This window comes from Macrobrachium rosenbergii, chromosome 4, assembly GCF_040412425.1.
Source record: "Macrobrachium rosenbergii isolate ZJJX-2024 chromosome 4, ASM4041242v1, whole genome shotgun sequence".
NCBI lineage: Eukaryota > Metazoa > Arthropoda > Malacostraca > Decapoda > Palaemonidae > Macrobrachium > Macrobrachium rosenbergii.
The window spans coordinates 80904442-80925342 of NC_089744.1; the positions used below are offsets into that span (position 1 = coordinate 80904442).

The following is a 20901-nucleotide window of genomic DNA, read 5'->3' on the forward strand; positions in this document are numbered from 1 at the left end:
TCTCGTTGCTTACAGTCTTGTGGGTTCGATCCTACTGCGCCAGATTTTGAATCCACTTCTATAGACCTTTCCGATGCTTCCTTCACATCTTGGTTGGGTGGTCTATCCCTTCTGGGATTCGTGACCGGGAGCAGGCGACTCTCTCAGGTTCATGCCCTCCTCACGGCTCCAGAGTTCTTGTTAGCTTCTGAACAATACCGTAGTTCAACAGCTCGCATTAGGAGGCTATGCTGCCGCACATCTAGTTGCTCGCTCCATTTGGGCACCCAGCTGGGAATTGCCTGAGGGCCCTGGTCATTATAATCGGCTTCAGAGTCTTTGGGCTTCTGGCAACTAGGAAGAACCCACCTGGATTCTGTGAGGGCAACCCTTCCGTAGTTATGAATCCAGTGGAAGTGGAAAGAGATAACAAGGCATCTTATCATTTCATCATCTCAAGCATACCTCCTCGCGCTCAAGAAAAGGTCCTGGTTTTTCTTCCGTAGTTTCGTTTTAGTGACGAAGTTCTCCTTCCAGTCGCTGGAGTTTATGACCGCGCGGTGAGCCTTGCCCTTGATTCCTCCCTGCTTGAATAGTGGTCCGCCTCGCATAACCGTCGCGCCATCGTCAGTTCCTCTGCGCTTTCTCCGCCCAGTATTCCGCCACCGCCACCTCTGGGCGGGGTGAGGGATAATTTTGGCTCAATGAAGTATTATGTACTTAGTCGTCACGTTCGCAGTTCCATACTTCAACGCTTGAGGCGGATGTCTTCTTGTTCTTGGAAAACTTCTTCTCAAGAGGTTTCCTAGGCTGGTTCTGAACAAAACAGCACAGTGCGCTGGGCGTGAACAAGTGGTTTTGGACCCCGAATTGCTTCTGCCTGTGTTGGTGGTTCATTCTTCTCCATAACCAACAGACGCAGGTGTTTCTGTCTACCAATCTCTCTCAGAGGGTCCAAAAGGTCACGCTTTTTCCTATCCAGGGCCTCCCCTGGTGTCGGAATAGTCCTTAGGCGGAGCTGGTCATTCAGGTAGTTCGTGACCTTCGGCCCAGCAGGTCACGGTAAACCCAATTCAGCCACAAACTATCAAGCTGTCCCGCCTGGTATAACTCAGCCTGCGCTAACCTCCACTCAAACTCTGGATGTCCTGGCTTGTGTCTTTGTGAATCTTATGCTTAGGGAGGAAACTGATATTGGTCCTGTTTATTTCTGTTTTCCTGAAATCAGTTAAGGGATCCTACTTACTGCAGTATGGTTCTGCAGTTGGCAACTAGCACTCTTCTACATAGTTTTTTGGTTACAGTACTGATGCTATGCCACATTGGCCTCGAAAGCAAAGTGTTTTGTTGAACCAGACTACAGGCCCTTAACTTTCATCCCTAAGGTTCACAGGTTCGTCTAAGAACAGCAATTCATCTCACATTCGGTTTCCTGGTCTTTGAGTAATGTACACGAGTTAGCTTCGTAACCAACAATCATCTGCTTGGTTTTCCTTGTTAAGGAAGTCCTTAAAATTTTTAATCAGCTTAGCTTTGTGCGTTATTTTTCCTGTACTGTTCGTCTTGTCTGGCGGAAACTAATCAAAGGCTTGGTTTGTCTGGTGGAACCAATCAGTTTGGTTTCCTCATCAGGGGTAGTGTTGTGAATTTCTCACCCCAACTTTCTCTACAATTGAAGTGTCCTCATTTTCGTGGTCACCTTGAAAGTACTCCTTTGCTGCTGTCTGTTTCTGTGTCCAGTTTTCTTCTTGCAGGCTTTTTTAGACAGGACCTCGCAATTTTGTCAGGTCCTCTCCCTTAAAAAGGGGGCACTGTCATTGTCCGCTAGGCAGGAAGTATTTTCTAATACAAGCTTCATTCAGGTGCTGTTCAGCTCATGATCTTAGACGGTGACCACTTTACATTATTTTCATTACATGAACTTAGAGGACCTTACTTATGTTCAGGGTAGAATTTCTAGTTTTCAATGTTTCTATTTAAGTCTTTAATAGCATAAGAATGATGTTTATTTCTCTGTTATATAGCCACTGGATCCAGAAAAAGGATTTTGTCAAAGTGAAAATCATTGAGAGGGCCTGTCACCCGGGTGACCCACCCTGTTTTTCATTCTCTCCCTTGTTAAACTCATCTAGTGAGGTAGGTACATGAATGCTAAGCAGTAAGTGTTTTGTATACAGTCCACAGTAGTGCATGGGCCTGTATCGCACCTCTCTGTTGGGACTTTTGACATTGGGAATTCCTGAGCAGAGGTTGGTTCCGTGTTTTTTGTGAGTTCACCTTTTCCATACACACCCATCTAGTGGAGTTTGCCTGGGGGGGTAGTAACTCCAGCATACTTCATTTAGCTGGCATTCAGCAACGGAATTATCAAATAAGTGCTGAATGGACTATTTCACCGTGACACGGCCTTCTCCAGAAATAGATTTTTCCTTGTCAAAATCCTTTTCCTACCCCTCTGATTGCAGCTAGTTTTAGACCACATAGATGATGACTTGTAATACCATTATGAATGCTAGGGGAAATGGATGCATACTAAAAAAAATGGAAAAATAGGATTCACCTTCTTCAGATTAGAGTATTATAAAGTAATAAATTTGTATAAAAAATTAGTTTTATGTAAAAAAATTATAATTTAGCTTGATGGTTGGCTAGTTCAGTTTCATAATGTCAAGCATTGATTTGTTTTTGTGTATTATATTAATTTTCATCATATTTTTTTATCATGCTTTTCTTAATGTGTCTCTTTTTATAGGTTCTAGTGCAACTCAGATGAAACATTTCACAGAGTCCAGGGACATTGATAAAGTTTCAAGACTACAAGGGGAGAAGTTAGTGATGTGAAAGACATTTTAGTTAAGAATATTGGTAAGTCTGCTTCCACATATGGTAATATGAATTTTGATTATAAATTGTGATTACAGTATTTCTTTCCATATATGCATTAAAAATTATTTTGTTACAAATTGAAGTATAGTTTGCCAGAGTTGTTAGTGTAAGTAGAAGATGCTGCCATTCATGTTCCAGAATTCTAGAGTTATGTCTACTGTATGTATATTGAAATTAAGGGGTATGTACAAATTACAAATTTATTACATTTTACTATAATTCAGTTATGCATGGTCAGAAGCAGGGCAACTGATTAATGAAATGTGTATAGGCATAATAAAAACTTAAAACTGTGTGTATAGGTACAGGTATTTCCCCCATTTACAATGGGGTTAGGTTACAAAAACCCCGTTGTTTCTTGAAAAAAATGTAACTTGAAATTAGCTTAGCCTACACTAGGGTATACAGTACCATCTGTACCTATTTGGTAGCCTAGCCTATACTATATACTCAGCCTACCATGGTTTTGTGGCCATTAATGTATTTTTATTCAGCAACTTCCTTATCAGTTGTTACCATATTGTAGGCATCGTGCTTACCCCATATAAAAATGGGAAAAAAGCATGTTAAAAGAAGAAGAAGAAGAAGAAGATTACCATACACGAGATAAAAATGTGTAGGCTGTGTGTGAACTCTAGACCTAGGCTAACCCAGGTGTTACACTCATAGTATCCATTTGCAAATATCAAATAGGCTATTACAGCTGTATTTATACTGTATTATTATATTGTTATATTATCATCGTAATGTGTATAAAAAAAACAATTGTCCTGCCTTTGGTGATAAGATGATTCTCAGAATCAGCTGATTCGGCCTACTACCAAAAGAATTAGGAAAATGAATTTTTTAGTGTCTAAAAGAAATGAATGCACCTTATGTTAAAAGTAAGATTAGTAAAATCCCTCACAATTGCAAAACAGCTGTTTCCCACCAATTCATCTGTTTACCAATGTAATCTCTCTCTCTCTCCCTCTCTCTCAGTGCTGAACATACATATCCTTTAATGAAATATGAATTTCTGTTTCGTAAACAAAACTCCAAGAATTTCACAACGCCATCCTATGATGCTGCCTGTGCCCGTTGGGCGCAAAATTTAAAATATTTTCAGTATTGTCATATCAGTATTGCTTCGTAACTTCAAAACCATCAGAACTGCTAACCCCATCGCAAACTAGATTTATCATAAAATGAAACATAAATGTATATGCGCTTGTTTTCTGACTTCACTGAGATTTGAATGGGCTGATCATCATTGTGCATTGTCACTTGACGAAAAAGTTCTCTGAAATTCTGCGACTCATGTCTTTCCCTTGTTTTATCTCCCTGAATCTCCACTCCTCTCGCCAGGTCTTTTGAACTCTTTTGGCTTTAGCGGAAGTAACTTCTTTTGGTTTACAGGGAAGATCCATTATTCCAGGTCTTAAAATCTCTCTTGGCGAGTTTTCCAACAAGACCTGTTTGACTTTATGACTGCCGACTGGCCTGCCGGAAAGCACATCTTTTCAGCAGCCACAGTTCGGCATGAATTAAATAAGCTTCTTAAGAGTTCGATCTGGGAGCTAATCTTTCCCACAAGAAGAAGTTGATGCAGTCTTATCTGAGGCAGCTAGGGTCAATCAGAGCCTCCTTCCCGTTGGGGTCTGCCCTATAAAAAAAACAGTCTGATCTTGCCAGCCCTCCCACAAAGTCCAGTAAGAAATTTAAACACTTCAAACGTCTTCCAGCTCAATCCTTGTTCAGGTTCTTTACAAAGTCAGCCTTCCCGACCTCCTCTTTCTCCCATCCTCCGCCTCAGTATGTCCTGGCAAAGGCACATCAGTCTTTGGCTGCTGCCTCCTATGTCCCCTCCCCAGCTTTCAATCCTGCATATGGAAAGTCAGGGAAATTCGCCCAGACAATCAACCAGAGCAATAAGCCCCGTGGCCCGGCTCGGGGAAGGGGAGCCTGGCCTCCCCAGGAACAGGGAGGTAGAGGCTCCAGAGGGGGAAGCAAACACAGGACCGATGACATACATCCTGTGGGCGGAGGCTGTACCATTTTCGGGAGTTCGGTGGACCTTCTGTCCCTGGGCTCAGAGTATAGTTTCCAAGGGCCTAGGCTGGAGTTGGATCGAGCAATCCCCTCCACCAGTCAAGTTTTATCAGGCTACGACCAAGGATCTCAGAGGACTTTGTGGAGGATCTCCTACAGAAACAGGCTATAAGGAAAGTGAGGTCTCTGAAGTTCCAAGGCAGGCTCTTCAGTGTTCCCAAGAAAGGTTCCAACAAACGGAGAGTAATTCTGACTTGTCCGTCTGAATTCCTACATTCGTTGCAACAAGTTTCGATGCTGCATTGTCTCCCCAAGTTCGGACCCTACTGCCCGTGGAGCGTAACCACCTCTCTAGATCTTTCCGGACGCCTATTATCACGTCCGGTTAAGAGAAGGTTCTCCCCCTTTCTGGGGTTCAGGCCTCGGGAAGGCAGGCATATTCGGCCTTCAAGGTGATGCTTTCGGCTCAATATAGCCCCAAGATTTTTTACCAAGTTGACAGACACGGTCGACAGCAACTCGATCTCAAGGGATTACGCTGGCGGCAGATTCTCACGACTGGATCATCTGGGCATCCAGCGCCAAGGAATGCCGGAGAGTTACATCCGTGGTGGTCGACTTTCTAGAATCCTTGGGCTTTCGTGGTAAACAGGAGAAGTCCCACTGGTTCCGAGCAGTTGTTTTCAATGGCTAGGAATCCAGTGGATCTGAATTTCACAAGTTCTCTTCCTCCCTCCCAAGAGGAAGGAGATAGCCAGAGCAACCAGACAGTTTCTCAAATCCAAAAGGGCTTTCTCGGGACGGCCCAAGAACGCAGTCTTGGGCTCCCCTTCAGTTCGCCAGTGACAGACCTGTTGCTGAAAGTGTGAAACTGAAGGATATCAACAGAGTGTGGCGGAGTCGGGCAAATATCAGTCTCTCAGAGACAAGATGTCTCTGATCCCCACATCTTGAAGATCGACTCCCCTTGGTCGACTGTCAAGAGCCTGTCCAAGTCAGTCCCCTTCATTTCCTCCTCCGCGTTGGTTATCCACACACACCTCCCCAAGCTGGTGGGGAGGATATTCTCAACACTAAGAAGTACAGGGGACTTGGTCCTCATGTTCGGGCCAGTTCCATATAAATGTTCTGGAGGCCATGATGTCTTCTCCCTTACCTTGAAGAAGCTTCTTCCCCAAGAAGATTCACATAAGACTGGTTCTGGACAGCACGGGGTAGTCCACTGCATAAACAGGGGAGGTTCAAAATCGAGCAGGATCAACCAGGTAATGATTGCACTTTTTCTCCTTGGCCTGTAAGAACAAGTGGCACCTATCTGCCACCCATCTTGCAGGGGTCCGAACGCCGTAGCAGATTCTCTCTCCAGGACAACTCCTCGAGTCGGAGGGTCCCTCAGACAGGGGCTCGTTCAATTGGATCTGCCAACCAAAGTTCGGGTCTGGAGGTAGATTTGTTCGCAACCAAGCTCAACAACAAGCTCCCTCATTACGTAGCTCCCAACCTGGACCCTCAAGCTCTTTTCACGGACGCAATGTCATTGGATTGGAACAGGTGGAAGGTGATCTATCTGTTCCCTCCAGTGAACTTGTTGTTGAAAGTCCTTCACAAACTGGAGGACGTTCTGGCCGGCAGCTCTAGTGGCTCCTACTGGCCAAAGAGCAGCTGGTTTCCTCTACTAGAACTGAAACTTCGCCACATCCAAATCCCAGTCCGAAACTAACACAAGTAGTACAACTCAGACTGTGTCAGCTTCCTCAAAAATCCAAAATGCCCTGGCTTTGTGGACTTTATGAAGTTTGGCGGCTCAAAGGATGCTAACGCTGATCCTGTCAATACCATGTTCTTGGAATCAGATAAGCTGGTCTCCACTCTTCGCCAGTACGACTCAGCAATTAAGAAACCAGCACCTTTTTAAGGAATCTGAGGCTAGCAGTAATGACCATAAATTTAGCAATCTCCTTTTTTTAGATCACTGTTTGAAGGGTTTAGCCGCTAGTACTGTTACTACAGTCAAGTGGCTCTACAAAAGTGTTCTTGCACGGTTTCAAAGTGACCTCACAGACCCTTACTTTCTTCCATCCTAAAGCATGTGCACGCCTGAGGCCAGTAATCCGTCCACACGGTTTCCTGGTTTTCTAAATGACGTGTTGAAGTTAGCCTCAGATATCGAGTAATCAGTCCTGCCCCTACCTTTCCTTGTTGGAGGAAAACGTTGTTCTTAGTTAGCCTGGCTTCGGGTGCTAGAATTTCAGAGCTGTCTGCACTCTCTAGGAACCCAACCACGTCGACTTCCCTTCCATCAGGAGGTTTGCTGATTCTCACCCTACCTTCCTGGCCAAAAATGAAGATCCGCAGCATAGGGTGGTCGCTGGAAAATTCTCCTCTGCCTCTAGACCTGTCCACAGCCCAGTTCATACTTTGAGGGCTTATTTAGACAGGTCCTCTTTACATCTCTTCTGGGCCTCTCTTTATCAGGGGAAGGAGGGGTAATCTCTCTATGTCTGCTATTAGACAACAGATCCTTTACTTTATCAAGCAGGCTAACCCTGACTCAGTCCCAAAAAGTTCATGATATTAGAGCTGTGGCCTCCATTAATTACTTTCATTACATGAATTTCAAGGATCTACCAGGTACACCGGTTGAAGTCACCTTGGTTTTCAACGTCACTATTTGAAATCCTTAGAAGCCTTAAATTCTCAGTAGTCAGCGGCAGGGAACGTTGTCCCTCCCTCTGGTTCCCTTCTGATTCCTAGTCATTTCCTCCTCCACTGCCTCAGTTATCCCCTTACGGTCATCTCAATCAGGCTTGCCTTGACTTCCTCACCTGGCTGTGTTATTCATGTGTTTGTCTAAATGACACATTTAAGTTACAAGGTTTTCTTATTGTATAGTTATTTTGTTTTATGTATATTTTTCACATTGTCATGTTAATTTTAGTTAACACAATTTCTTTAACATTGTCATTGTTTGATTAAAGTTTTTTACATCGGTCTTTGTTCCCAGAATTTTTACTTTAGTTCAAGAATAATGTTTATTTTTCAGCATTTTTTCATCGGGCTGACTATTTCCCCAGAAAAAGGGATTTTGACGAAGGAAAATGTTTATTTCTCTGTTAATTTTTATCCACCTCCATCATGTGTCATGTGTCCTCCCATAGTAAAACATCATTCTGGTGGGGTGATGCTTTCATGGAATGCGGCTAGCGGTGTTTTGTGTGCTGTCAGCGGGTGGTGCATGGGTTTGTGTGGCACCTCCTGTGGGACTTTTTGACCATGGGATCTCTATAGGATAAGGTTCCGTGTTTTTAGTTCACCCTTTTCCATACAGCTACTCCATCTGATGGAGCTCGCTCTGGGGTAGTAACTCCAGCATTTCATTTAGCTTTCTCTGGTATCTAGCAACGGAATTACCTAGAAATAAGTGCTGAATGGACTTTTCATCAGGTGACAGTCCCCTCTCTCCAGAAACAGATTTTTCCTTCGTCAAAATCCCTTTCTTATCCAAGTAGGTCTAGGTCTTCCATCTATTCCAGTCCTCACACAAGCCCAGGTGTAACTATCATATACTATGCTTTTAGGGATTTTGTGAAGGACCTGTCCAAGCTGTCTGCATCTCCATTTCATCATTATGTCATCCATATGTGCAACTAACGTAGTTTTCCTTATGGTATCATTTTTCACTATCCTGCCATCTAACTCCTAATAATGTTCTTAAAGCTTTATTTTATTTAATTTATTGATTTTAATTTATTTATTAATTTGTCAATTTATCTGGTTTTCTAATAAATGATCTCCTCTTTCTGTATTTCCCATTATCTTCTGTTACTTCCTTTCAAATGAACACCATGTTCTTTGGCCCCTGTGGGCTTGTTCCATATGAATAGGGTTCATCTTCTGAATAATAATGATAATAGTCTTTCACTAATTTCCAACTTGAGAACCCATACTTGATATCATTATACATAGATATTTTAAGGATTCAGCCTAATTAATCCTATCTCCATTTAATATCATTCCATCCCCTTTGTCCACACTCTGTCTTCATTACGTCTGTTTTTCTCAGATTTATTTAGAGTTCCATCACTAGATATATAATGCTGTATATTAACCAATCTTTTTAAATCGTACAATGTCTTGTTGGTTAAACAGCATTATCTACATATAAGTCTGTCGTCTTTCTGTCGTTACTCCAATCTAAACCTTCTTAAAACAAAGTATATTTTGAATAGAAATGACCATAACTATTAATTTTATTCAGTGCATATTCTTTTGCCTTTCTGGTTGATGGACATCCTTGCAATGCAAATAATATGATATGGGCATCTTTTTTTGGAGGGCTCTCACTTATCTTGAATTCTTACATTCATCATTACATTTAGCAGTTCATAGTATGTACCATCTTTTACAGGGCACTAGTAATAGATTTTTATGTATATGTATATATGCAGCATGAAAAATATTTAATATGATATTTTTATTGTAAGCTTTTGCTTTATCCAATATGTTTCTGATTTTTACAGAAAGCTTGGCAGCTAGAGGGGAGCGATTGGAACTATTAATCAACAAAACAGAAAACTTGAACACTTCTGTGAGTATTTTTTGATATTTAGAGAAAGCAGTATTGATGATAGCATGGTATATTTTTTTCTGTAATATTTTTAAGTATTAGTGAGTTTTGTATTTTGGAGATAAAAGGTGTACCATTCTTTGAGAACATTTTACAGATATACAGTAATACTAGTTACACTTTTTTGTTTCATATCAAAAGTTACTGTCTCAATCAGTAATGCTAAATGGGCACACATAGTGTACTTTGATGGAGGTAAGGATTCTCAGGTGTGAGTGCTCTGTGTGGTGACCAATACTTTACAAGGCTGCTTTTTGCATGAGTTGCATGCTGTGTGCCAGTTGGTAAGTGATTCCCATGGTTTGGAGTAAAATGCCCATTCTGATTGTGCTTCAGTCTCATCTTGCTGATTCCTGTGACCGCTTGTGCAACCCTGACTTTGCACAGTATTTCTCAGTGATTACAAACATATTGCTCAGAGGAAGTTATTGCTTTTGTGGCTATGCCCTATGTAGTTTTGGGGCTTGTGTTGTGTTCTTATGTTTTGTGTTCTCATTTTGAGAACACAAAACAAGCTTGAGATCCTGGACAAGTTTCAGAAAAGTTGGTCGATTGCACCTGTTTGTAAAAGTATAACTGCTGAAGACAGTGGTGTACAGCACTGATAAATCAGCAGACAAAGTGAGGGTGGGGGAGTGTGTCTCAGGTCAAATTTGAGGAGTTTGATTGGGGCCCCTTTTTTTTGGTGCTGTCAACAATGTAGGACAAGGATGCTGTTTCTTGATAGTGAAAAGAAGATGGCTGCTGAAAAGTCTGCACATTTGCAAGGCTGAGATTATTTCATGGCTTTTGAAAGTCCGCTTCCAGTTGAAATTTCAAAATGGTTGTATTAATTGTATGACTCTTAGCAAATGTAATCATCCTTAAGGCATGTATGTATCTGAGACAAGAAGCTCTAGTTTCATTCCTGCAACATACAAATACATATATGATCCCACCCACTGAGAAACATGCCTTAGCATTGTTCTAGCCCTTGAAGATGGAGCACTAAGAATTGTCATATATACAGTATGTACACCATAAACAATATATGACAGCATGACTAGTAACATCTCAGACTTCAAATATCAGCAATTGAAATAAACAATCTCAGTTAGTTTTGGGTTAGTTAGGGTTGTGTGCAGATGTTCACATTATTAGGATTTGTCTGTCAGCGTATGAGCATTATCGCTATTGGTTATATGCAAGTAACTGTCATTTTCCATCATATCCTTTTGAAATAAAGTGCATTTAAAAGTCTGTGTTTTGTCCAAATTTTTGCTGTAAGTTTTTGGCAAAATTTTTTATGTACAGTATATATAATTTTTGCTGATTTTGTCTAATTTTCTGTAATATCTTAACAAGTCTAATGCAATGCATATTCTATCACCTCACCATGTATTTATACATATTAGTATAAGAAAAAAATACCGTGCAACACAGGCAAAAAACAAAACTGAAGTGTCTTCTTCCACCTTGACAGCATGTGTTTTATCCCCATTAAAACAACTGAACCAGCCATAAGGGTTTGAACTCAATATCTTTTAGATTCATTGTATATGATTTTTTACTACAGTACTTAAAACTCTGCTTTTGTTTTATTATACTGTACAGTTTAATGCGCTAATTCTTTATATTATTTTTATTCATAGCAGGTATACCATATATATGTGCTTTAATTGAACTGATAGGTATAGATAGTCATGTTTCAGCTATGAAATTAATCAGAGGGTATGTGTAAGGTGTTAACTCCCATTTCTTGCTATACAAAACTATATCATTCACAATGTAAGTTAGGCCCCAGCTGCAACCCCTTTCCCTTTCATTCCTTTTACTGTACCTCTGTTCATATTCTCTTCCATCTTACTTTCCACCCTTTTCTACCAATTGTTTCACAGTGCAACTGCAAGGTTTTCCTCCTGTTACACCTTGCAAACCTTTCTACTCTTAGTTTCCCTTTCAATGCTGAATGTCCTCATTGGTCCCAGCGCTGAGCCTTTGGTCTAAACCTTATACATATTCCAATTCCAGCCCCGTATATATAAGGCAAGGGATGTCTACATGGCAAAATATATTTTTTTAAATTCACCGTACTTCTTTCCAGGCTGTAACCTTCAAAACTACAAGTCGAAACTTAGCTAGAAGCCTGTGGTGGAAGAATGTTCGTGTCATACTATTCATTATCTTTGGTGCAGGGGTGAGTAAAAGGTTATTTGTGATAATGAAGTGTAGCTTTTTTAGTTTCTCATTGGAATTTTGAGTCTTTGCTAGAATAGGGCAGTTGCTGTCCATAAGATACTCATCATCAAATTATTTTCTAGTTTATAAACTTACCTGAAATTGTGAATTATTTGTACGGAGCATGTTAAGGTTTTACTCCCCTTTGCCTTAGGTATAACTAAGCATTTTCTTTCAGTAGCATATCATCCCTCTTTCAAATTCAAACAAAAATTATTCATATATCAGAAGGCATTTTAAAGCTAATTTAAGCCTCTTTTGGCACTTATAACCCATCACTGTGTAAATGCCTTCAGGTGCATCAATTCCTATATCCAGTCACAGTCTGAAGAAGAAAAAGAATTTAGTTTGATCATTTGCATATCCAGGTTCCCAGGTCCCTTTGCTTGCAGGAAATGGTCGTTCCATTTTTGTCTGCTGGTGTGTACTGGCTTGTTGACTGTGTTCCCCAGAATTTTAACTGTTCTTACATAACTGTGGAACTTCTGTAATTTCCTTTATCAAGGATTAACTGCATGTGGTAGTGTTTGCTGGGCTCCTGTGGGCAACAGGAGAATTTGAAAGCCTAGACCTACCCAGATGAGAACTACAAGATGGGGATGGCAATTTGTGGAAAATAAAGCATAGGAAAGACATTAGAAGCAGAATTTCACAGAGTGTTGCATAGCTTCAGATGAAGATAATGACAATGATAAGATGAAACTTGAAAGACTGTGACAACAAAGGATGATGAATAGTTCATTTCAATAGGCAGACTTAATGAATCTGAGACACTGGATGCTCTGTGAAGTTTTGGTTTGTCTCACAGGTGAATTACCTGTAATGACGGGAGAATGAACTTACTGTCAACTCGTGGGGAAAGAGGGCTGAGTAAGAAAACCTATGACCCCAGGGTAGTAGTGAAAGTCTCAGTATATAGTGGAGATCCATAAGACTAAACTTCACACCCATGGAAAGCAGTGGCTTAAACACTACTTCCAATAATTAATTTAAATGTTTCACACTTCACAAGTGATAGACCAAATGCCTGTAAACGAGTCCCTACCTGATTAAATGTTCAAATTTCCAATTAATTCATTATACTTCAAACTGTCACAAATACTCAAAATCCATAAGTTCTAAGTATGCATTCACCATTATTGTTGTAGTTGTAGGCCAGAAGGTCCAGATCAGTATTGTGATGAGAACAAATACTTGATTGGGAACAGCAGCAAAGAGGGCATAACAATTTGTACTCTTTGGTCTACTTACAAGTTGTCAGTCAAGATAAATATGTTGTAATGAACATTTTGAATTATTTTAAATAACCAAACTAATTTTTCTTAATTAACAACATAAAACAAAGCTAGCCCAAATTTTCCCATTGTTGCGTGTTTCTTTGAAACATTTGATGTGTTTCTAGTCACTTACGGCACTTTTGCCATTGCAACAAACTTTGGGAACCCGCAGTCTTGTCACATGCGTTTTATAGTATGTATAAAGTAAGCCTCACTTTATCTATTTAATAAATATTTGTACAGTAATGGGACTGACGATTTTAATGGTAAAATTTATAATTTAATGTCAGCTCACTTAATTCTTATTTTCAAAATTGGGTTTCAAGAACAAAATCAGTCATTTCCATGAAAGTACTGTAATCAAGGAGTTTCCATCAAATTTGGCATGTTAAGGCAGACTTAATGCCACTTGTTTGTATGCACGAAGTTGGCACTTGTGTGGGCTTTGACAGTACTTTAAATTAATTACTGTATTTGCTGAGTTGACAGCAACGGAACTGGCCTTGCTCAGGTTCTACAATATGGAAAGCTTACAGTCATGAAAGTTGTCCTGAACACCTGCATTTCTTTTGTTCTGCTCTTGATCATAGATAGGTTGGCTTTATGTAGAAACTCAGTGCTATCTACCTTAGCTTGTGTTTACCAGTATTTCTGCATTATATTGTCAATACAGTACAGTACAAACATCTTAAATATTTTAATGAAAGCCAACATGGGATATGAAACATATTAAAGTCATTAAGTACAATCCTTAAACAAGTCATTAAGCACTACCCTAGAGTGCCACATGAATGTCAGGAAGTGTTACATAGGTTATGATGGCTGTGCCATACCTGTGGGTATCAGAAAATATTTTTTAATGATAATGTTGTGTCATATGCATCAAAGTAGTAGATTAGGATCCAAATTTCTTTCCATTAAAGCTGTGTGATAGTTGTGCAAAACATAGTTTGGTGACTTATTTGTCTAATTATTAAAATATGTATATGTAAGTTTTTAAGTTTGTGGTTAATTTGATATATGTAAGCTGTGGTTAATTTCAATTCAAATACTAAACTGTGAATTGGAATTTGAAGTGTTAGGGTTTTGAGTTGGTGTGCTAGGGGAATGTTAGAATATTAAAGGCAGGCTTAATATGGAATACTTATGTAAGTTATAGCTATGATAAGAACATTCAATCCGTAGTCTTAAACACTGCATATTTAGTAGGAATCTTTTTGTATTGTAAATTTTGGAGCTAGATATCTTAAGCTTGTTTTTGTAAACTGACTTCAGTATTGTTCTTGGATGAATACTGTATGTTTTGAAACTGGGAGTTTACATAATGCACTTTTGCTAGATAAAACATTTTTCAGTAATAGGCTGTTTTATGCAAACCTTAGGTCCATTTGAAAATGAAATCTTCCTTTTTACAGGCAAGCATCTATATTATTGGAGCCATGATCTGTGGATTAACGTGGCAACACTGTCCTGGAGGAAACTAAAGGTATATTTGACTCTTAACATAGAAAATGTCTTCATTCACAAAGTGGCATTCTCCCCTCCAAATGTCCTTAATGGTGAAAACTCCAAATAGAATAAAAAAAAGTCAGTATTTAAAGTGTAAGAAGCAATATGCTGTAAAAGAGTTCTTCAGTATTTTCAAAATACTGTAGTATGTAGTAGTCATTATAATGGTAATGGTTCATTTTAGGGAAAAGATTGCTTTAATGTTTTATATCTTTTTGTGCTACGTTAACTCTGGAATTGTAATTTTTCTTTAAATGTAGTTTCTGAAAGTGTCATTTTTCTTGAAATATAGTTTCAGGCATTCATCATATCACCAGTGCAACTATAAAATTCCTTGTTAACCTTGTTCATTTTCCTGCTTATAAAAAGAATTAATATAGTGTGCCTTATGTGGCCCACTGTAAGCGGTATACTATAGGTTTTTTTCAAGCATTGTTTTGGCCCCTGCTGTATTACTCTCTGCTTATTATGTTTCATTGATGCATTTGTTCTTTTCCCACGTAGCTTTCCAACTTTTATCTTGCACTTACTTTTACGCCCTAAATTAAGGAAATTCTTTTGAGCCATCCACAAAAGTCAAGAGACAATGTGATGTGGTTAAACACCGTTATATTATCTATAATTTCTTTGTGGTTGCATTATGTAAGTAAAAGTAAAATTATCCATTTTCTTGGGGCCAAACCATTGCTGTGAAATAAACTGTTGAATAACCAGAAGCCTCCCTCTCATTCCCTCATGCTTTGTGGGTCACCCACAAGGAATCTTTTATTGTTAAATGTTTTGGACATTGTTACTTATATTTCTACTTGCACATTTTCCTATTACAATACCATATCCACCAGTTCCTCATTCCTCATTGTCTTGAGAAGCATAAGAACAGCTGTAACTAGGATTTTTAGTACCAAGTTCCTGCTGAAAGTTAGGCACAGAAAGAGTATAATAGTTCCTGCTTTAAAGGTGCTTGGTATAACTAAATTATTTTGTAACTCCTTGGTCCAAAAGAGTCAGAGAGATCACATTTAGTGTAACGTATGCAACAAAGGTGTTACTGTTCTCACGTTCACTACTAGAGGATGAGACTGACACTGTTGAGTGAAAGAAAAACAAAAAAGTCTGCATGAAGGCCCTACTTATACAGATACCCTTCACAGCTGGGATGATGTATTGGTAGAGTCAGCACTAAAAGGTTGCTTTAGTCATCCTAGTGTCCCCTTGATCATTGTACAGCACAGCAATAGTTGTACGTGTATCATTTCTCCCTTGTTCATTTATTTACCCACAGTGATAAATTAGACAATCCTGACAGCTGTGAATTCCCAAGAAATGAAGTTATTTTAGAAATGGCCAAAAGAATAGGCCTCCCTCATCAATGCTAAGTTCAACCTGGTTTTGGTTTATGCTGTTGGGTGGAGTCTTAAATCATCACAGTATTGTTCAAAAGGATCAGTATTGGTAGATTGGGATTGGTCACTTGTATTCTGTTTCCTGATGCCATGGTAGACTGAAATTCTGTAACCTCCTATTAGAAGAATCACATAGTTCTCTAATTTTCATTGCTTCAGGAAATAATTTCTCCTCAATGGTGAACGGTCCTGAGATGGTCATATCTTTTGGGATGTTGTTCAACAAACCACATACACAATTCTTCCCTGAAGTATATTGTGCTATGAGTCATACACAAAACCGATTTTTTTGTGACATCCTATTAACTGGTACTTTAAAGTACCTGAGCCATAAATTTAAACCTTTTTTTACTTTTTTTGAATGAACAAAATGTGAAAGAGTGTACATTGACCTCCTCCATTAATGGCTTCATATAAACATAAGTCAACAAGTTTTCCAATAATTTAATCTTCTTCCTTATGAAGATGTTTCTTCTGTGTCAGAATTTTTGGCACAAGTAGAGGCCATTTTGGAACAAGCATTAAATAGTGTTCATGTATAAACTTTTATCATTTTTGAAATGCCATTGGCAACACCCAAGATGAATTATACTGTAAACTCATTTCATGCTTGGCAATCCTGTGAAGAAAGAGCTGGCATCAGGACTTCAAGCAGGTACCTGTATCATATCCACTTCATCATGACCCTTATCCCCTTCTTATCCTGTTGATGAAGTAGCTTTCATCAAACAATGCATGAAGCCTTCTGAATCAACACATCACTCACCCAAGGTGGCTATTTAGTAGAATGCTACCCTCAAAACACACTGGTAGTTGCTGAAAGGTACCAGTCTGCAGGAGTGAGTTGAATAACTAGAGTGCCACTTATTAAGCCTGAACAATCATATGCCAGGGTACTGGATGTTTGCTGAACTCCTTATTCAGCATTTAATTGGTATTCTGTAGTAATGTAAAAAAATTATGAATGTTACATTCACCGAAAGGTTAATACCCATTGTTGTTATATTTAGACATTTACACCCTTGGAAAACAGTTTAATTATGTTTTTTCTTGCCATACTTCCTTGTTCCTCTGAGAGGGTGGCTCCAGGTGTGGTAAAACTTCTGGTTTTGAGCAAGCATTTTTGAGATAAGGTTGCCCATCTCTGCCACACCTGAGACCCACTAAAGTTGGCTGACCTACAGGTATCCAACCACTGCTTAGGTCAATGGGGCCACAATCAGTTTTTCATGAAACGACCCCAAGCTATTTGCTAATGATGGGTAGGATAAGATGTGGCAAGAAAACCAGAGGAGGAGAATAGGAAAATCACCGTATGTTACCTATAAACAGTTTGGTGACATGAACTCCAGAGAAGTGTTCATACCACCAATGCACACCAAAAGATAGACTTGAGATTATTTTGTCCTTTATGACTTCTTTCTAGTAATTTTAATTTACTACGCCACTTCATTATGAAGTCCACTACAAGCAGCAATCTACTGTCATTTTACCCTTTATGTGCTTTTCAAGACCCAAAAACTCTATATTTTTTATACTTCTTTAAAAACTTCATACATATATTGGCAAGGTGTAAAAAAAACTTATTATATATATTGGCAAGGTGTTAAAATCAGTCAGTTGAATATCATGGTGACTAGTGTTTTTGTATCTTGTGACTGAGGCTATGATAAATTTATGTTAATAATTTAAAATGAAACTATGACCTATATTGCATTTGTGTGTTTATGTATTTCCTTCATTTGTAGAAATTCTTGATCCTTGTATGCCCTGGACATTCATAGTGATAATTTGCATGTTCCTATTGTTAGTAATGAGTAGACATTTATTCTGTAGTAAGCTTTAACTTTTGTGACATTAAAATAGTTTATAAAACTGGTTTTGAAGTTTTAGTGTTATAAGTATTGTATCATTAATCAGTGAAGAGATTTCTTACTAGTAATGGTAATGAAGACATTATATCTGAATTCAGTAATATTGCAGATCAAAATTATGTATACAGTATCAGCTTTTTCTTTTGTTCACAGTTTGTAAGAGTTCCAGAAATATCATTGCAGATAAAAATGTTAGTCATTTTTAGATAATGCTGTGAAAATTTTGAACATTCAAGCTTGGAGAATAGGCAAGAAATGTATTATAGGCTTTTTATCAGTCAATGAAGTAAGTAGTTATTCAGATTTGCTTGCTCTACTGTAAAAAAAAAATAAGAGAATTTGTATCAAAGTGAAAAAAATGGATTCACACAAAGGTGAAAAAAGATTTTTTCAAGGTTATACTGTATATCTACATTTGCTTTTCAGATGAAGATTATCACTCAGTATGGACAAATAGTGATCTTTTGATACCAAAAAAGTGTCTTGTATATTTTTGCCTGGTAATTTGTATTATTTAAGAAAATTTATTTTTCATGTACATTTGTGTGTGAAACCAAAAAGCCTTTTGGTAGGTTTTCCATTGCATTATAGGTAGTGTGTGATAGGGATAAATTTCTAACTTTCTAATTGGAAATGGTATACAGTATATAGTTTTTGTGTATTTTTATTTCTTTGTATATGTGGTGTAATTAAAACAAAAACAGGCTTTAAAAGTTTGGAGTCCATGGTAAAATTAAACCCTTAATTTTTAAAAAATACATATACACATACAACACTTACACAAACACATTATGAGAGGTGCATGGAAGATAAAGGTGAATTGATGAGTATGTGTAAGGGGGTTCACTGCACTGCTGGCGAGTCCTCTGTGTAGGGGTATCAAAGAAAATGTCATCAACCATGGCTGTTCCACTGGTAGCACAATGGAGTAAAATGTACTGTACAATCAGCTGAACTGTGAATGACCGCCATGGTAGACAGGCACACTTGTCCAAGTGAGTTCTGTGACTCCTGCAAAGCCTCATATATCTGAATAACAAAGGTTCATCTACTGAGGTATCTCACGTGCCAACCATAAGACAGCATTACAGAAAACACTGTACAAGAATCACTATGACTCCATCTCACAAGAGAAATCTTGTCACTGGGATGGAACTCGTCAAACATGAGGCTAACCTTGGCTGTCAGTCCTTATTAGAATCCCTCTTCTGTCACATGCTCATATTTACTGACTGCTGAATCATCTGTACTTTTCAAGACTTGTGTTTTTGGCTCCCTGTGCCCTTTGTTACTTTATTAATTCTGTCATGCTAATTTATTTTATGCAAAACACTGCACCTTTACCCATAAGCTTTATGGCTAGCTTATTGGTCCTAACTGTAAAGTTTGGCAGCTCCTCATACACTTGCTAAGGTTAAATGTTTATAACCCTCACCCATTTTTCATCCATAGTCTCTTGACACGCTGTCTTACTTCAGTATCAGTATCATATCTTATTTCCACTAATAGACACACTGTAAATCGTTACTTTCTTTCTGAAACTGTTATCTGTTTTCACTATTACTTTCAGCACAGCTACCAGCACATAGGTCATTATCATCTTGAGAAGGGTTTCATAACTATAGACTGTATATATTCCTAATTATGTTTATGCATAACTAAAATGCTAATGTGTTCAAGTTGGAAGTGACATGACTTTCATTTGAATTCTCTTTTTGTAGTGATAATTTTTATCTACTGAAATGAACCATCATATATTTTTATCATGCATACTGTACACTTAAACTAGTAAAATGCTTAATTATGTGATTCTGGTCATGTTATTGTAGCTAGAATTGTTTAAACTTGATATCAGCTTTTGCAAAATTGTTTGTATTCTCACTTTCTATCCCTCTGTCACTTTGTTTTTCACCATTGCAGTTTTTAAAAATTTTTGCTAGTCCAGTGTACAGTGCATGTAATTGGCTTTTTCAAAGCATATTTTGTTTTGGTTCCAGATTCAGTATGTTTGTAAGCTACAGTGCATGTAATTGGGTTTTTCAAAGTACTGTATATTTTCTTTTGGTTCCAGATTCAGTATATTTCTAAGCTTAGAAAGACAGGTACACGTGACTGAGCTTCAATACTGTTGTGTTCCTTTATATTATGAAACCGAGTAGATGACATGTTTTGTATATGACAGTATTTTTTTTTCATTTCCTTTCACTGCACAACAGAAAAGATATTTTTGGATCAGAGTACTTTGTGCAAATACAGTGTTTATTTTTCCAAACATTTACTGGAATGTGATATATAAAATTAAGAATGGATCTCTGAATGCCATAGTTGTAGTATTATCCATATGTATTTAGTAATTAAAGCTGTAAGTCCTTATTTAATAAACATGCTTTATTAAAAAGAATTTGATTTAAGCAACAATCTGAATGTTTGTTTTCATCATTTCCCCTTTGGTTTTTCATTGCCTGTCCAGCACTGAATGGCAATCATGGAGAAAAGTTCTTTTCGAATTTGTCTCATCAACTTGTTCAGATTATCCAATAACAGCATTAAGATTTTCATAAATTGTAATTTACTATGATATAATTTGTGTAAGATTTAGTGTTGTAGTGCACAGGATCAAACCCTTTATATCTGTCATAGTAGAGTTAACAGTCGTAATTCCTTGGTCTGGTTAAACTTTGTTACTTGAAGAAAACACCATATGTTTAAAAATTCTTGGATAAGTCTACGATATACTGTAGCTGTATAGTATTGTTGGTACTCCGGTAGTGCCATATTTAAGGTTGTTCAAGGTAGTCTCCCAAATAGGTAACCTATCCTGAACCCTTTTGATTTTACCCAAAATACAAAATAGAAATATGTGAAAAGCATTAAGCCTTTAATAAGCATGTTACAATTCCCCTCAAGAGTACCCCGTTGTGGGGGTTAGTGTGTCAGAGAGGTGCAAAATAATGAGCAGGAAGACCAGTACTGCTAGTTTATTGATGAAGCGACCCGCTTATAAAGCGGCGTGCAGACGTCTGCGTATAGCGCAGAGACCACAGGTACAAAGATTTACAGGTGACCTGAGGTCAAACTATTTTTCTACAAAAACAGGA

At 38.3% G+C, this 20901-nt stretch overlaps 1 protein-coding gene across 1 annotated transcript in view; it reads left to right on the forward strand.

The window, feature by feature from the left end:
- Vamp7 (Vesicle-associated membrane protein 7) overlaps positions 1 to 20227 on the forward strand; it is a 29414-nt gene extending 9187 nt beyond the window's left edge. The window contains exons 5-7 of the mRNA XM_067100006.1: positions 9417 to 9484; positions 11607 to 11699; positions 14433 to 20227. Coding sequence (XP_066956107.1) covers positions 9417 to 9484; positions 11607 to 11699; positions 14433 to 14501 — 230 coding nt within the window. The 3' untranslated portion in view covers positions 14502 to 20227. The remainder of the gene's footprint in view (positions 1 to 9416; positions 9485 to 11606; positions 11700 to 14432) is intronic.
- Positions 20228 to 20901: the final 674 nt, after the last annotated feature.